Raw genomic sequence first — 15,437 nt, 5'->3', positions numbered from 1 at the left:
TGGTTTAATATTTGCTAGCTTATATACTGGCTACGATGTGTCTTATTCTTGCCCAAGTATGCCTAGACACAGTGCTTTTAACCCTTTCAAGAAGTGAGTCCAAAGAAGGCCTTGAGGATGCTCCATAGGCTGGAGCCCCTCTGCTCTGGAGACAAGGCTGGGAGAGCTGGGGGTGTTCAGCTTGGAGAAAAGGAGGCTCAGGTGAGACCTCAGAGCCCCTTCCAGTGCCTAAAGGGGCTCCAGGAGAGCTGGAGAGGGACTTGGGACAAGGCCTGAGTGACAGGACAAGGGGGAATGGCTTCTCACTGCCAGAGGGCAGGGTTAGATGGAATATTAGGAAGAAGTTCTTCCTTGTGAGGGTGGTGAGGCCCTGGCACAGGTTTCCCAGAGAAGCTGTGGCTGCCCCATCCCTGAAGTGTCCAAGAACAGGTTGGATAGAGCTTGGAGCAACCTGGGACAGTGCAAGGTGTCCCTGCCCGTGGCAAGAGATGGAATGGGATGATTTTAAGGTCCCTTCCATCCCAAATCATTCTAGGTTTCTATGATTCTATGCCTTCCTAACCTTCATGACAGCATTCTGCACTGCAACATGGAGGTGCACAGCTCAATTGTGGCTTTATTTCTGTTTTAAGGAAAAAAAAAAAAAAAGGAGAAATACCTGCTTATTAGTGATCCAAAACCTGCTGTCACAAAAGGGATTTCTTTTTTTAATTTTGCATTAAGGTTTATAAACACAGAGATCAGACAGAAGCAGGATTTTACATGCACAGACAATGTCCCAGTGACTCTGATGAACAGATACCAGCCTGAGCAACCTGATGGTGTGATACTGTTGTTTAAACCCACAATGTAGTGTCCTCATGGAGAAGACAAAACACCATCCAGCTGAGAGGGTGTAGAGACAGATCTTCCTCATTTCTATGCAAAAGTCATCAGCTCTCTCCTCCAACTGGGAAAAAAATCTGCTATTTTTTTATTAAACAATCCTAGTCAGTCCTGGAATATGCAGAGCTCCAGGGGAGCAGTGTAAAATGTCAGGCCACATGTGCCCCAGCAAAGCCAGCCCTAAGAGGAAGGGGCTTGGGCACATTGCCAGTTCCCTGAAAGAAATCCTGCCCATCATGTGGGGGATGTGTCATATGGCAGAGAATCCCATATCCCAGAGAAAAGAAACCTCCAGATCGACATGGAAGTGAAGAACATCATACAAATGGCACTTGAGGATGTGGCTTAGTGGTGGACTCAGGAGTGTCAAGTTATTGGTTGGACCTGATGATCTTAGAGTCTTTCTCAACCGTAATGATTCCATGACTCCACCCTCAGTCACCATTAGGCCACACAATGCTGTCCAGCTTGGCTTTGGCCTTGACGACGAACTCACTGGAGGCATCAACAAGCGGAAGCCGCGGAGGTCCCATGGGAATGCCAGAAACAGAAGTCATTACAGCTTTAGTCTGTGCAACACCAAAACCTGGGCAGACAAAAGCAAAATCAGGACATTTGCAGACCACTTTCCTTAAGGCAACCTCAACAGAGGTGTCCAAAAAAGCAGCAGTACAGATTTTCTGCGTAATCCAGTATCAACCAGGCTTCAAGCACTTCTTGGAAGTGAGAACAGGGTAATTGAAAAGAGGTAACTGTGCTTGCAGACAGGAACAACACTGCAGTAAAAATTACACCTACTTACTACATTTATTCACATGAAAGCATCCTCTGATGCAGACTCACAGAATTCACTGAATTCACATCATGACTGGGTTGGAAGAGATCTTCAAGATCATTGAGTCCAACCCATACCCCAACACCTCAACTAAACCATGGCACCCAGTGCCACATCCAGTCTGTTTTTAAACACATCCAGGGATGGTGACTCCACCACCTCCCCAGGCAGACCATTCCAGAACTTTATGACTCTTTCCACGAAAAACCTTTTCCTAATATCCAGCTGATATTTCCCTTGCTGCAGCTTGAGACTGTGTCCTCTGCTTCTGTCAGTGCTGCCTGGAGAAAGAGACCAACCCCACCTGAGCACAGCCACCTTTCAGGGAGTTGTAGAGAGTGATGAGGTCACCTCTGAGTCTCCTTTTCTCCAGGCTGAACACCCCCAGCTCCTTCAGTCGTTCCTCACAGGAATTGTGTTCCAAGCATGTTCCAAGACTCACACAGAGCCAAGCCTTGGGAGTAGCAACATCCTGCTCTCCACAGCTCACGACTTCTAATGTATCTTTGGGTATTTAGTGTTTGCCTCTTCATCTATAAGGCTAAAAAATAATGCAATTCCTCTGACTTTGAACCCAGGAAACACAACCAGGTTCTAAATCTTGGCGAGATTCATCAGGGCTTGCATATGTACAGCAAACCCACAGTAAACAGTTCTCTTCATTAAATGTCTGATATAATTTAATGTAAACATTTCCTGTCTGTTTCAGCCTCCCTAGACCACTCTGTTGGTTTTAATTGCTTTTTATATTTAAACTTGATATTGTTTCTAGAAATCATTCCATTTTAAAATGTTTTGGCCTCGTACAGCCTTCAAAAAAATTCCTGTTTAATTACAGCAAGGCAGGAAAGAGAAGTATGAGAAGTATGAGAGCTATTCTTCTACTTGGGCACCACCATTTCAGAAAAAATACTTTAGAAATAAAGCTGGAAATGAGCTTTTGGAGATGGAAGAAAAAAAAAACCTAACAAAAAAAAACAACCCACAGAAAGAGTCAGGATAAGAACAAGGGTAAATCCCAGAGTCACAGATTTAAACCTCTGAGATTTCACAGCAGAAGGAAGGAAGGGAGAGTGGAATCTGTCAGGGATGCTTGGTCAGCTCCCTTTGTTGAGCTCCCAACTGCTACTAAGTTGGGAAACAGCAGATGCAACAGTTTTTCACTGCAAAATCTTTCAGGAAGGAAGTTCTAAGAGCACAGCAACATGAGAGTTTGAGAAGCAGAAAGTTTGCACTTTTAGACATAGTGAGGGAAACAGGCAATGTTTGCCCAGTTTACTTACCCAGTTTGATGACAAAGTTGAGAAATTCCCCAGTGAGAAACTAGAAAGGACCAACAGTAATTCATTAACACCCTCAAATTTGAAGGTGTAAAAGCATCTAAAGCTACTATATTTATATCTTCTATCATTGCTCACTTGCATTTATGAGATTAGAATTGAAGGGTAAGTGATTAAAAAGTCTTGGTTAAAAGGTAATGAGGAACGGTCAAAAAAGTGAGGAGGGATGAATAACAAAAAGGGGAGTTGGAGATGAAAGAATTTTTCTTTAATAAAGCTGCCTCAGTATGGATGAGAGAACCACGTGGAGAACAGCCACAATAAAGCTCAAAGAAAATGAAGGTTGCTCCCAGGGAGGCCTGGGAAGATGCTGTACCTGATACCGCTGTGCCAAGGCAAAGTCTGGCTTTGCAAAGGCTTGCAACATCAGATTGGTTTGTCGGCCCAAATAGTTGTATGTACTGTCAAAAAAACAAACCAAAAATAGAATTGGTAAATGCAAAGAAGGAACTTAAAACTAGTGAAACAAAAGAAGTAACCACAGGCTTTTGCTGTTGACATTGTCATTATTATGAGAGAAATTAGTGGAATTTATGTGGGGTGCAATCTAATGTCAAGCATCTGAAGTATGCCAAGCTCCATGGAAGAATTAAGAGAGCCGATTTCTCTTCCCAGTTCTTTCCAAATGGAATTGCTTTCCAAAACTAAAATTAAAATACATCATCGGGCAATAAGGAAAGTCAATCACTTAATTTTCCAGTTGCTTGTTCATTTAATGTATTGCCTAGATGAGAAAACAGGTATCACACTGTAATTCATCTCATCAACCTGATATGAGGGGCAGAGGATAAATTAGAAATTAAACTCAGCACACCCCTTTTCCTCACACACTGCTGATGTGAACTAAAAATTTTAACCTCTCTGGGATTTGGTTCCTTACCCAATGCAGATAGAAGTGATTACCTACTTCAAAAGTTGCCATGAGGATAAAAAGTACATTGAAACCTTTGGGCCAGCTTAGAAACCACAGCAATGATCAGCCAAAGGAACATAATCTGAGATCCTGGGTTATAGGACTGTCCTATCACTAGGATTCGGGCTAGATTATATGTCTGTTTGCCTCTGTACATCCTTATCCTGCAAAATCCTCCACTGCTGTGACTGAAGACAGTCAGGGAAATACTATGAGGATAGTGGAAGATAAAACAGCACAGTGTATGTGTGAGGGGAAGGAGTCCAAGCCATACTGACCTTCCAACTGCTCCATTTGCCCCTAGTGCCAGTGCACCCAACAGTTGCTAGTTAGGGGTGGAGGGAGAAAAAAAAAAAAGTAAAAAAAATTTACTTCACGTAATAAAATAAAGGAGAAAAAGGGGTGGGAAGGAGCAGCAAAACTGCTTTGCACTGAATGGCCAGGGTTACTTCTTCCCCAAGGCTGAAGCAAGAGAGTACCTTAGAAGAAATTACTTTTAAGAGAAGCTTCTTACCTCATCCACCCCATAAAGAAATTCAAACTCCCCTGTTTCATTCTTGTGTATGCACTGTGCCAGGTCCAAGAGGTCTGTGTCACTGAACTTCACACCCTGGAAGGTGGGGATCTGTGCTTTTATCCCATCCAGCAACTCTTCCACACGAACTGTGCAGAATAGCAGTCTCATATGAGGGAACACAGGCCTGTTCTGGGACAGTTCCCTGTCTTGTCCCCAAGAGAAACTTCATATTTTACAAGTTGTTCACTTTCAGCCTAAGCCAAATAAACTATACAGCTCTAAAACAACGAGTAAGACAACAAAGAGTAAGATTCTTTTACCAGATCAGAAAAAGTTCAGGAATGAACTGGCAACAACACATTTAAGACTAAATATAAACCCATGCTTTCAGAAACACCATATAACCTGCTTTCCAGAGCAAATAACCAAAGATCTGTACTCTGTACTTACTCTTCACACCTGTCAGAGGAGGAATGTGATAATAATAAAATGGCACCTCAGAGGCTTCAGATGCAACCTTCTGTAAGAAAGCAACCAGCTCATCTAGAAGGAAACCAGCAGGGATCCCGTAAGAGAAGGAGACCATCCATAGGGAGACACAGTTCAGATTCACAGCATGGGGGCTGTGGAGAGGCCTCAGCTTGTGCACACACACAGCAAGTCATACAAAACCCTTCACATGTCATAAAACATTAAATGGGACATAAATCAGGGGAAGACATTAAGAAAGGCAAAGACATATTTCCTTTAAACCAAACCAGATTCAGTAGCTCCTATTCATTCTCTTACAGGTGTAACTCAGGCATGCTCTCACATGTGCCAGACCTGTGTGCCAAGTGGCCTCAGCAGGATCACTTGTGTGCAACAGAGGACAAGGGATCAAGTTCACATTCACCTCCCTGGGGTATGGTGCATTCATATGAACACTTCCATTCAGAAATTATTCAGGCAACTTTTAATATTTCTTTTACAAACCTCCACTTCGTGTGGTTCTTTTATGTTATTGTCAGGATCTTAAGGACAAAATACTCCATTTGTAAGTTTTGAGGTAACCTTAGGCAGACAGAACTAAACCTGATCACCTCAGTTAAAAGAGCCACACCTGTGTATCAGCAGTTGCTCAACTTGGTCAGTGCCCAGGAGGGGTCACCATGGAACCAGCTGCTTCTTAGTGTGGCCCACATCAAGCATGAACACCAAACTATTCAGAACACAGACTAGTTAACTAGACTATTCTTTCCAAAAGCAATTCTTCTTCTTCCAAAAGGCTAACAAAATACATTCTTCCCATTTCTTACCAGGACAATTCTGCTATCTCTCATCTTTAAAAAATGCTTCTTGCAGGTTTTGCTTTTCCATTACAGTTGTGCAAACATTATCATCAGAATATTTTCCAAAGAAAGTACATGACATTAATTCCTTTATCTATAACTAATGTTGGGAGGGCAATAAAAAGGCCTCAGCAATCACATCTACTCACCTTTGTTTGTGGGTTTGAAGAAGAAGGGGGCTATGACAGCAATGCCATCAGCACCTATGGCTGCTGCGTGTCTTGCCTATAAAAGACAGAGTGGAAAGTATCTGAGGGTACATCTGTTTCTATTTATCACACACAGACTGAAAAATATCATATACATACCAGTTCTTGGCACTCTGGCAGATTCAGTGCTCCCACATGAATGATCACGTGGTCCAATCTGCACAAAAAAAAAAAAAAAAAAAATTCAGAAGATTTTGGAGAGGTTTCAGTGATGGTGAGCTACCAGGCTGCCAAAATTACTTGCTTCAGCCCAGGCAGCCATAGAAGAACCTACAAAAAGAGTTGAGGCTGGGTTGACCTGATGACCAGAAACATGGAGAAAATGAATGCTGACAGTGACAAGTGGTGGTGGAGGAAGAAAGAAAACAAATTTGTAAACATGAATCACATGTTTACATCCTTTACATCCAACTTCTTGCTGTTGTACTTGCAAGGCTGTCAGGAGGAATGAATCTTAGCATTTTATTAGGAAATTGAAATTAAGACATAAGGGATTTAAGGGGAGGCTGGGAAGTGTAAAGGAAATCGAAAGTATATCTTTACTTTCTAAACCTATTTCCCTGCAAACCTACCAGAAGAATTCAGCCTCAAAGCACCACCTTTGACTGCTTGTCTGCTCCTGCAAAGGGAATCCTCCATGCTCCAGTCCATCAACCCCACTGCTGTTTTTCTCCTTTATATGCATAGGAGACATGGATATAAAGGCTATGGATCTGAAGGCTGTGATCCTTCACCCCAGTTTATTTCTCCTCATTATCCTTCTCCCCCAAAACCCCTCTGCACATCCTCTGACCCAGGATTCAAGACAAAGGCAGCAGTGAGGGGTACAAGGCTGTGACTGGCACAAGAAAGGGAGAATGAAGCTGAAATTGGATACACAGCTGCAGATCCAGATTGAATTCTTTCTTCTCTTATTAATTTTGTACCTTTAGGGAAGCAGTGAAGCATTCCACACCTCAGCTTCAGTCACACCAAATAATGTAATACTTTAGAAGGTTCAGAAATGCTCTTTATTTGCATTTCTTCTCAAGACAAAGCAAAGGGGACAGCCCTTCTTTTCCAAGCCCTTTCTCATCCCCCCACGTCTCAGAGGTGTGTACCAAAGAGAAGGACTCTCACAAGCTCTCTAAGCTCTCTAAGCAGCAGGAACACACACCTGCAGGAACACACTGCTAACTGGCAGTGGCAAAAACATACTTCTGTGATAAAGGAGCTGGGGAACAAAGCCCAGCAACACAATATTAAAAAAAAAAAAAAAAAGGCATCAGCACACTTCGTTTTGCAATCAGGCATTATTATAACATAAGATCTGGAACCCCCATTCCCTCTCAGTTACTTACTTGTCTTTTCCCTGGCACATCCATTCTTCTGCCAACTGCTTCCTCTCCTGGATGCTAAGGGATAGGCCTTCTCCTGTTGTGCCATTCACTGTTTCAACACAACAAAACACAACACACTGGCTGAGGCCTCACCTACACACACTGGTTTCACTGAAGACAAGAACTAATATTTTTGAGTTGGGAAGAATCATTTGGATCAGTCTTCTCTGTCAACACAACATTATCCATTCATCTCTGGGAACGTCACCTTATGAAGGCACCTTATTTTATCCCCCACAGAAATGGGGTGTGGGCAAAACCAGATGCCTGAAGTCTCTCCAGTGGTGAATATAAATGGCCAGGATGATCCCACATCCACATTCCCTCCCACTACAGCTCCTATCAGGCAAGATACCACAGGATTCCCATCCAGGTAAAAGGGCTGTAACACAGTTGCTGTCACTTACCAAAAACGTTCTTGACATTCTGCTCATTTACCAGATAATCCACGTACTGACGAATCACTGGGAGATTAATTTTTCTGCAATAAATGGAACCACAGCAGCCATTAAGTCCCCACCCACAGTTATTTTAAATTTAGTGATTAAGAAACAAAAGAAAAACCCCATGTATTTTGAAACCTTGAATTTGCACACACACAGATTACCCAGAGGTAAGAAACACTTGGCATCTGTTTAACATCTGAGGGTATCAGCTCAGTCTTGAATTCTCTCTTGCAGTTTCTCTTCCTCCTGACAAGTAGTTCACCGTTCCAAACTTTTACTGGGAATTGCTGCAGGCTTGTCATGGCAAAGAACTTTTTTGGGAGATGTGAGAGAACAGGAGACACTAAAACCTTTTCCTCTTTTGAGGGAAACAGGAGTCCTCTTGAGAGCACAAAGTTATTAGTGCAAGTGCTGGCAAATGGTTAAACTGCTGGATGGTTATAACTGCTGGATACAGAGAGGGAAACGGCATCCGCTGGATGTGACTTTGACCTCTCTCTCTCATTAAAGGATGAGGAGAGCATCAGAATTCCCTGGCAAGAGGGGAAAGAAAATTCTTGGGTTATCTTCTATGCAAGACAAACTTACTTTGTTTACTAGTGCATAATATTTCACTGTTGTTTTCATTTGTCAAAAATACACACCAAACCTATGGTCTGGAAGTCAATTCTGATGCCTTGATAGGTTTTACACAACATTCAAAATTCCATAGATGCCTTCCCAGAACATATCTGACAAGGACCATGCAGTCCAGGCAGAGGGCTCAGGTCACTCTCTAAATACCATGTTTCAATAAATTTGAATCACAATAAAAGAAAAAAAATTCAGAAATAGGTTTCCTTTAAAGCAAGAATCAAAGCAGTGACTGCAATGGAATGAGTTCCCTGCCTGGGATGGAGCCTTATTTTTCAGCACTTAAAGTAAAGTTCACCTTTGGAGATCTGTACTAGCAAATCTCCACTGTCTCTCTCAAAAGCATGTAGAGATCCTGACACACCCCCCACAAGAGCTCAGGTTTCCCCACTGACTCCAAACAGCTTGGTCTTGCAACATCAAAGTGCAGTGAGGAAGCTTCTGTTTGCCATGCCTGTTCTGAAGAAATTCAAGTTGCTGAATTTCAAGTTTCAATTTGATGTTATTTTCAAAACTGTGCTGTCCTTGCAATATTTTCTTCAAGTTTAGACTAATTCCATGCACACATACACACATGACTGCATGCATGACTTAGCTAAGATGGAGAGAAGTCTAAAAGGCCTTTGGATTCTGACAATTATTTTCTAGCTCTTGAGAGCTCTTTGTAACTAGGACTGTAATTTTCCTTAACAAATGTGAAAACACTGCAATGCTCCATACATGTAACTGTAGTATGATTTAATTTGCACCTACAAAGCAACAGAAAAGGAGATATGAGACTGATCCAAACCCTCCAAAACCAGAGCCATAGTACTTGCTGGCAATAGAAGGAAGCAGCGACGGGGGGAATCTCACTCTGGGACCAATTTAGTAGTTCCCCCAATCCCATCAGAGATTGATTCTTAAAAAATAAAAATAAAATAAAAATAAAAATAAAAATAAAAAAATAAAAATAAAATTAAAATAAAAATAAAAAGGCAAGAAAGCAAGAAAGCAAGCAGAGCAGTTCTAAATAAGAAAGAAGGAAAATAGGGGTGGAAGGAAACAATAATCAGTGCAACTTTGACAGCTCACCCATCCGGAGTCATTGGAGTGATGGTAGCAGCTACAAGACCCTTTAACTTCTTTCGGGGTGCCATTGAGCTGTTTGGAAAAAAAGGTATAAACGGGATTCCCATCTCTGTTCAAGCGCTTCCGCGAAAGGGTAAAACCCCCGCGGGCCGTGCAGCCCAGCCCGCCGGGCAGGGAGGGCGGCTGTGCCGAGAGCGGCCCCGCGCCATTCCCGAGGGAACGGGCGGCGGCTGTGCCGAGAGCGGCCCCGCGCCATTCCCGAGGGAACGGGCGGCGGCCCTGCCCCGGCTCCCCTCACCTCGGCCGGCCGGCACGGCCGCGGCGCTGCGGGAGCGGCCAGGCGGGCGGGAGGCGGGGACAGCGGCAGCAGCTGAGGGCTGCACGGCCGGCCCTGCTCGGCCCAGCCTTTCCTCCTCATCAGCGTCCCCATGTCCGGCCCGTGTCCAGCCAGCCTGCCCTTGCCCAGCCCAGCCTCCGCCTGCCCCGCAGCCGCGCGTGGCCCCTCAGCTCAGCCGCGACCCCCAGGGGCTCCTACTGCCCATGCTCTGTGCAAGAGGTAAGGCCGGTTTGGGGTATCCATCATTATCTCCAAACTTCAAGATAAAAATGAATAAACGAACCTTTAAAATATTAATAAATAACAAGATGGAGACAAACAAAATCTTGGAATTATCTGGGTTGGAAGGGACCTTAAAAGGTCACCCAGTGCCACCTGCAGCCATGGGCAGGGACACCTGCCACTATCCCAGCTTGCTCCAAGCCCTGTCCAACCTGGCCTTGGACACTTCCAGGGATCCAGGGGCAGCCACAGCTTCTCTGGGCACCCTGTGCCAGGGCCTCCCAACCCTCACACGGAGAAACCTCTTCCAAATATCTCACCCAATATCCTCACAGCCCTGCTGAGGTGCTGGAAGCACTCCCAATAACAGTGCACTGTCCCTGCTCTGGGACACGCAGATGGGTCCATGTCCCTGTGTGAGAAACACAAATGGAGCTCGGACTTTCTGCTCCTTGCATGCAGCCCAACATGGGTTTTTACCAGATGTGTCCATTGTGGAGTGTGGGCTCCATGGAAGTCATGCACAGCACAATCCTCCCCATCCCACCAGAACTGCAGCTGGGCCAGGATTCAAATCTGCTCCCAGCAGATCTGACCAGCAGACTACTAGCACCCCCTAAGCAAGGTACTGCCCTGAACAGATTCATAGCAATAAACTTCCAAAAAATATTTTTTACATTTTCTTCAGTGTGCACTTTCAAATCTTCCATTAGAGTATGTTTTGAGAGCACCCAGTGCTTGCAGAGAGAACAATCCCCTGTTGTGTGATTCAGGAGCACATTTTCCATGGATTCACATAATAACCTCAGGAGTTTGGGGCTGTGGTATTCCTCCTCCACCCCAAAATATGCTCACCGTGGGCTGTTTGCATGCAGAGATCACTCTCTGGGTTTTTGCCTTATTAACAGCTCCTTACAAAGCACATATATTTCCTTTTTCTTACAGGGTCATCTTGTTCTTCCAAAAATCCCCTTTCTCTACACACTTCCATTCCCACAGGTAATTCCTCTTTCTTCAGGCTCAATAATTCCAGCTCTTGCAACCTCCTCCACCTCCCCAAAGCACCAGTGTTTTTCTGGAAGTTCACAGACAATCCAGTGCTCTACAGAGACATTCAGAGGAAGTCCTCAAGATTTCCTGAGTATTTTAATGCAGTTTTACTGCTACTTCATGATGTTGACAGCACAGGAGAGAAGTTTTACAGTAGCCTGGAGAGGTTTAGAGCTATTTAGGAGGAGCTATATCTGTAGGAGCTATAGATTGGCATAAAAGGGTTTTAGAGCTGTTTTGAGCTCCTCAGAGGAATTTTCAAGTTGCCTGGAGGAGTTGAGAGTTGTACAGTAGAGATTTAGAGGCATTTTAGATGCATTTAAAGATATATTAGTGCTGCTTACAGCAACAGAGAGCAGCTTTAGATCAGTTTAGGGGAGCTCTGAGGTGTTGAGAATAGGCTTAGAAGAGCTAAAGGAGTTTGGTGCTTTACAAGAATTCTGGCACATTTCACAGGACTTTAGGGCTGCTTAGAACAGTCTGTAGGATGCTTAGATCAACTTAGAGCAGTTCAGAGTGGTTTTAGAGGGCTTCAGAAGAGTTTTAGCACTGTCTCTAAGCAGGAATTCCAGAACTGCAGAAAAGAGTTCTAGAGCAGTTGCAAGGAAACTGAGAAGGGCTTGAGATCTATTTTGAAGCATTTTACTGCTACTTTAAGCATTGTGTAATAGTGTTGTTTAGAGGATTTTCAGAGTGGAAATTTTAGAGAAATGTATAACTTCTCACTGTCGTTTGTTGCCAATTAGAATAGTTTTAGAGCTGTTGAGATGGGTTGTAGAGCAGTGTGGTGCATTTTAGAGCTCTTTAAGCTTTCTAGATCATTGTGGAGCTCTTTAAAGAAGTCCACACTGGTTTAGCACTCTGGAGTGTTTTAGAATCAGACTTTGAAAGGTATAACTTGGGTGTAATTATAGCTCTTTCAGAGCTCATCCGAGGTGTGTTGTAGCTGTGTAGTGGTATTTTAGAGGGGTTTAGAGCACCTCACAGCATATTCAAGGAGGTTTAGAGGTCCTTAGAGGAGTTTAGGAGGCCCAGAGGAAATTCACAGGTCTTCAAATCAGTATAGAGGAGTTCTAGATACAATCAGAAAAAAGCTCCTGAGAGGAGGTTTAGAAAGATTCTAGTGAAGTTAAGAAGACTAAAGCACTCTACAAAGGGATATAACAGCTCCTCAGAACTACTTAGTGTGCCTCTGAGGAGTTCTGGAGGAATTTGGAGTTAATTTTCAGATCTTTAGAGCTGTTTCAGGAAGTGTAAAGGTATTTTGAAGGTGGCAAGAAAGTGTTAGAGATGTTTAATACAATTTAATGGCAGTCTAGAGCTGACTAGAAGAGTTTTAGAGTGGTTTAGAGACGGCTTAGAGTTGTGTAAATTACATCTGGTTTGAGGCAATTGCTTCATTTGAGAAACACAGAGTTCTCTACAGCTTGTTAGAGCTGATTAAAGGATTTTGGAGCAATTTAGAAGATGTAGTTTAGAGATGCCTAGAGGTGTTTAATATAGAGATGTTCAGAGATGTTTTGAGAAATTTTAGAGTTGGTCCAGCCAATCACCTCCTCAGTTCAGAGTTGGGACTATCCTCCCACATCTGGTCACTGTTCTGAGTCCCCTCACTGCCCCTGTCCCTCTCCCCTGCTATCACACACTAAGGGTTTCCTGTTGCAGGGCAGTTGTTGCTAACCTGTGGAAGGAATGCAATTAAGAAAATGATGGTAAAAATTCTAAGACTCTCTGAATTACCAGAAGAAAAAAGAACTGTGCTTTAGCCAAAAGGAATACTTCAATGGCTGTGAGAATTTACATTCAGGAGATCCTGAATACATCGACTGACATTCAGGTTCCAAAATGTGCACTGTAAATTCTAGGCAAGGCAGAAGAGGAGTTCAGACTGTCTGCAGCTGCAGCATCTTGTGCAGTGACTGGAAAAGTGTCTTGCCACTTGCCATGAAATAAGCAGTGCAGTGTCAGTGGTGCTAGAACTCAGAGGATGATAAGGACGCCAGTGGAAGCAACAAAAATCAGTTGCTATTTTTCCAAAATAAGTAGGGCAATAAAAATTCAATTTTTAATAGATTTAAGCAATTTTTCTATCAGGAAAAGCACATTAATGTCAAAAGCTTATCCAAATAACTTTGTAAGGTAATTTCGAATAGGGAAGTTATAAACATTCTCTTGCTGCCATGTGCCAACAAAGTGGATTCATATATTTAATAAGAACTCCATTATTCAAGTAACTGATTTGCTGAAGGAGCTTAATAACTAAAGCCAAAGGCCCTGCAAGTTTCCTTCAGACTTTTTGTTGTTGCTGTTATTAACTTTTCCATTACTACAACTTAGCAACCCTGTCCTTCACTTCTACTTTCCCCAAATCACAGTTCTCTCTACATATATACAGTTTTGACATCCCAGCTATCACATTTCTCAAGGGGAATTCTGGTTTGGTATAATTACACAACAGTCTTGCCTCTTTTTCTCTGCAATAAACAAATGTATCCAGACATAATTTTCTTTCAAAGACAGACCCAAGTCTATTTCCAGAGAAATATGAAGTATTGAAGCCTAAATGAAAATTCAGAAAGACAGTACCTGTGAAAGTGATGAAATTCTCTTAAATACCATCATGGCTGGCTGGTATTCAGAAGTACATCATCTGGGGAGTTGATGTGATGTCATTATCTGTGTATCTATCTACCTAGCTACCTACATTAACTCTGCTCTCAATCTAAACATGCAAAAATCAAAAGAAATACTGACATCCCAGATATTGAATTTTAATTTTAAGTCCACTGTTGATGGTACCTGAAAACTTGCCAGTTTAACTGTTCTAGAGTTAAGCATAACCTGGAGGATTTTGCTAACTTAGCATTTTCTTAACAGTCTTACACAGACATTCCCTGACAGGGAGTCAGAACTATAAGCTCTTTAAAGTCCCTTCCAAAACAAACCATTCTGTGATTCTCTGATTAGGTTGCTGTGTCTGTCACATAAAAGATGCTTTAACATGCCAAGCTATTAATTTTTTAGATGTTAAGATGCTTTCCCATTAGCAGTCAACAAGAACATAATCCAATTTATGTCTCTGGAAATAGAAAGAACTGTCAGGGTGCACTGGAGCCGAAGTGACCACTGGCAACCAAGAGAGGACCAGGGATGTTGCTCTTCAAGGAAAGCTCACCTCTGAGCACAGCCAACAGTGCCACCTGCTGCAGAGCGCAGCGTTGGCTCACTCTGGGAACGGACAAGAAGAGAAACCAGGCTCTTGAACGATCCATCTCTGAAGGCCTTACTCACATCATCTAAAGAACAGAAGTGCCCACCAAAAACCCACACCCACTACCAATATTCCCACTGTTAGATGATGGGAGAGTTCTGATATGAACCACACTCATGCCAGTAAGATGAGGAAGAAGCTTAGGAGATAAACCCCTAGTTCCAGTTACCTATTCATGCCTTTTTGGAAGTGGAAATTATTTTAAGGAAAACTTTTCCTTTAACATATCAATCCCTATTCTCTGGGCCTGTTTCGATCATGTCTGGACATGTTCTCAGGTTCCTGGGACTACATAGGGAAATCCTGAGCTCTCAAGGGCAATTTCTGCATATTAGGGTCATTTTCAGACATGTGGGGCTGTTCCCACAATTTCAGAACAACCCTTCAGCAGAGTCAGGAGCTTAACCCAAGTCCTTGGCAGAGGTCTCACTCCATGCAGCATATAGACTGGAGTAGGCTGAGAATGAGAGACAGAGGGAGAGAGGAAGAGAAGGAGGGGGCCAAAGCAGATAAAGAGAAGGAAAAGATCACTTTAAAACTCTAAGAAGGGGGATCAAATAAAGAAAATGCAGAACCCACTGCAATTCTGCCCAGACAGCTGTTGCCTTTTCAGAGCTGTGTTTGCAAATAAGGTCTATTCTGTCACAGTTTAGGCTTAAGTCTCTTCTAAACCATTTAAGAAAGCAAAACCAGCAATGCAATAAATTTGTGTCAAGACTTTTTTTCTAGCAAGTACTGTGACCTCTTTCCCTTAATTCCTATCTTGAAGATAAAAATTTACCTTTTTTTCATGTTCTTCTTTCTCAGAAGAATCTGTCAATAACAGAATGTGCATCAATTTATAGGGGAAGATGAATTAATTTCCTCTCAGCACTCAGAGAGGACGGGAAGTTTCTGTGGATCTAGGTAACTTCTTTCACTGGGTGAAGTTTGCTGAGACAATTGCTTGTGGAATTCAGTTTCTAGCTAGATCCCAGAACAGATCCATATTAAAAATA

General features: G+C 42.9%; 1 protein-coding gene across 5 annotated transcripts in view; it reads right to left on the bottom strand.

Annotated features, from left to right (window-relative positions):
* Positions 1–684: 684 nt before the first annotated feature.
* The window catches only part of NPL (N-acetylneuraminate pyruvate lyase), a 16,823-nt gene continuing 2,070 nt past the window's right edge, over positions 685–15,437 (bottom strand). Inside the window, exons 1-12 of one of the 5 annotated variants that reach the window (XM_053949863.1) lie at positions 9,858–9,953; positions 9,563–9,631; positions 7,817–7,890; positions 7,371–7,458; positions 6,130–6,187; positions 5,971–6,046; positions 4,941–5,033; positions 4,488–4,636; positions 4,252–4,298; positions 3,377–3,461; positions 3,004–3,043; positions 685–1,471 (exon numbers count right to left, since the gene is read on the bottom strand). In XM_053949863.1, coding sequence (XP_053805838.1) covers positions 1,320–1,471; positions 3,004–3,043; positions 3,377–3,461; positions 4,252–4,298; positions 4,488–4,636; positions 4,941–5,033; positions 5,971–6,046; positions 6,130–6,187; positions 7,371–7,458; positions 7,817–7,890; positions 9,563–9,627 — 927 coding nt within the window. In that variant the 5' untranslated portion in view covers positions 9,628–9,631; positions 9,858–9,953 and the 3' untranslated portion in view covers positions 685–1,319. Of the gene's footprint in view, positions 1,472–3,003; positions 3,044–3,376; positions 3,462–4,251; positions 4,299–4,487; positions 4,637–4,940; positions 5,034–5,970; positions 6,047–6,129; positions 6,188–7,370; positions 7,459–7,816; positions 7,891–8,016; positions 8,389–9,562; positions 9,831–9,857; positions 9,954–15,437 lie in introns of those variants that run through there. The other 4 variants (XM_053949865.1, XM_053949864.1, XM_053949862.1 and 1 more) reach the window with 4 other exon arrangements.

The sequence above is a fragment of the Vidua chalybeata genome, chromosome 9 (assembly GCF_026979565.1).
Source record: "Vidua chalybeata isolate OUT-0048 chromosome 9, bVidCha1 merged haplotype, whole genome shotgun sequence".
In the NCBI taxonomy this organism is placed as follows: domain Eukaryota; kingdom Metazoa; phylum Chordata; class Aves; order Passeriformes; family Viduidae; genus Vidua; species Vidua chalybeata.
This window is presented reverse-complemented; position numbering and strand designations above follow the sequence as displayed.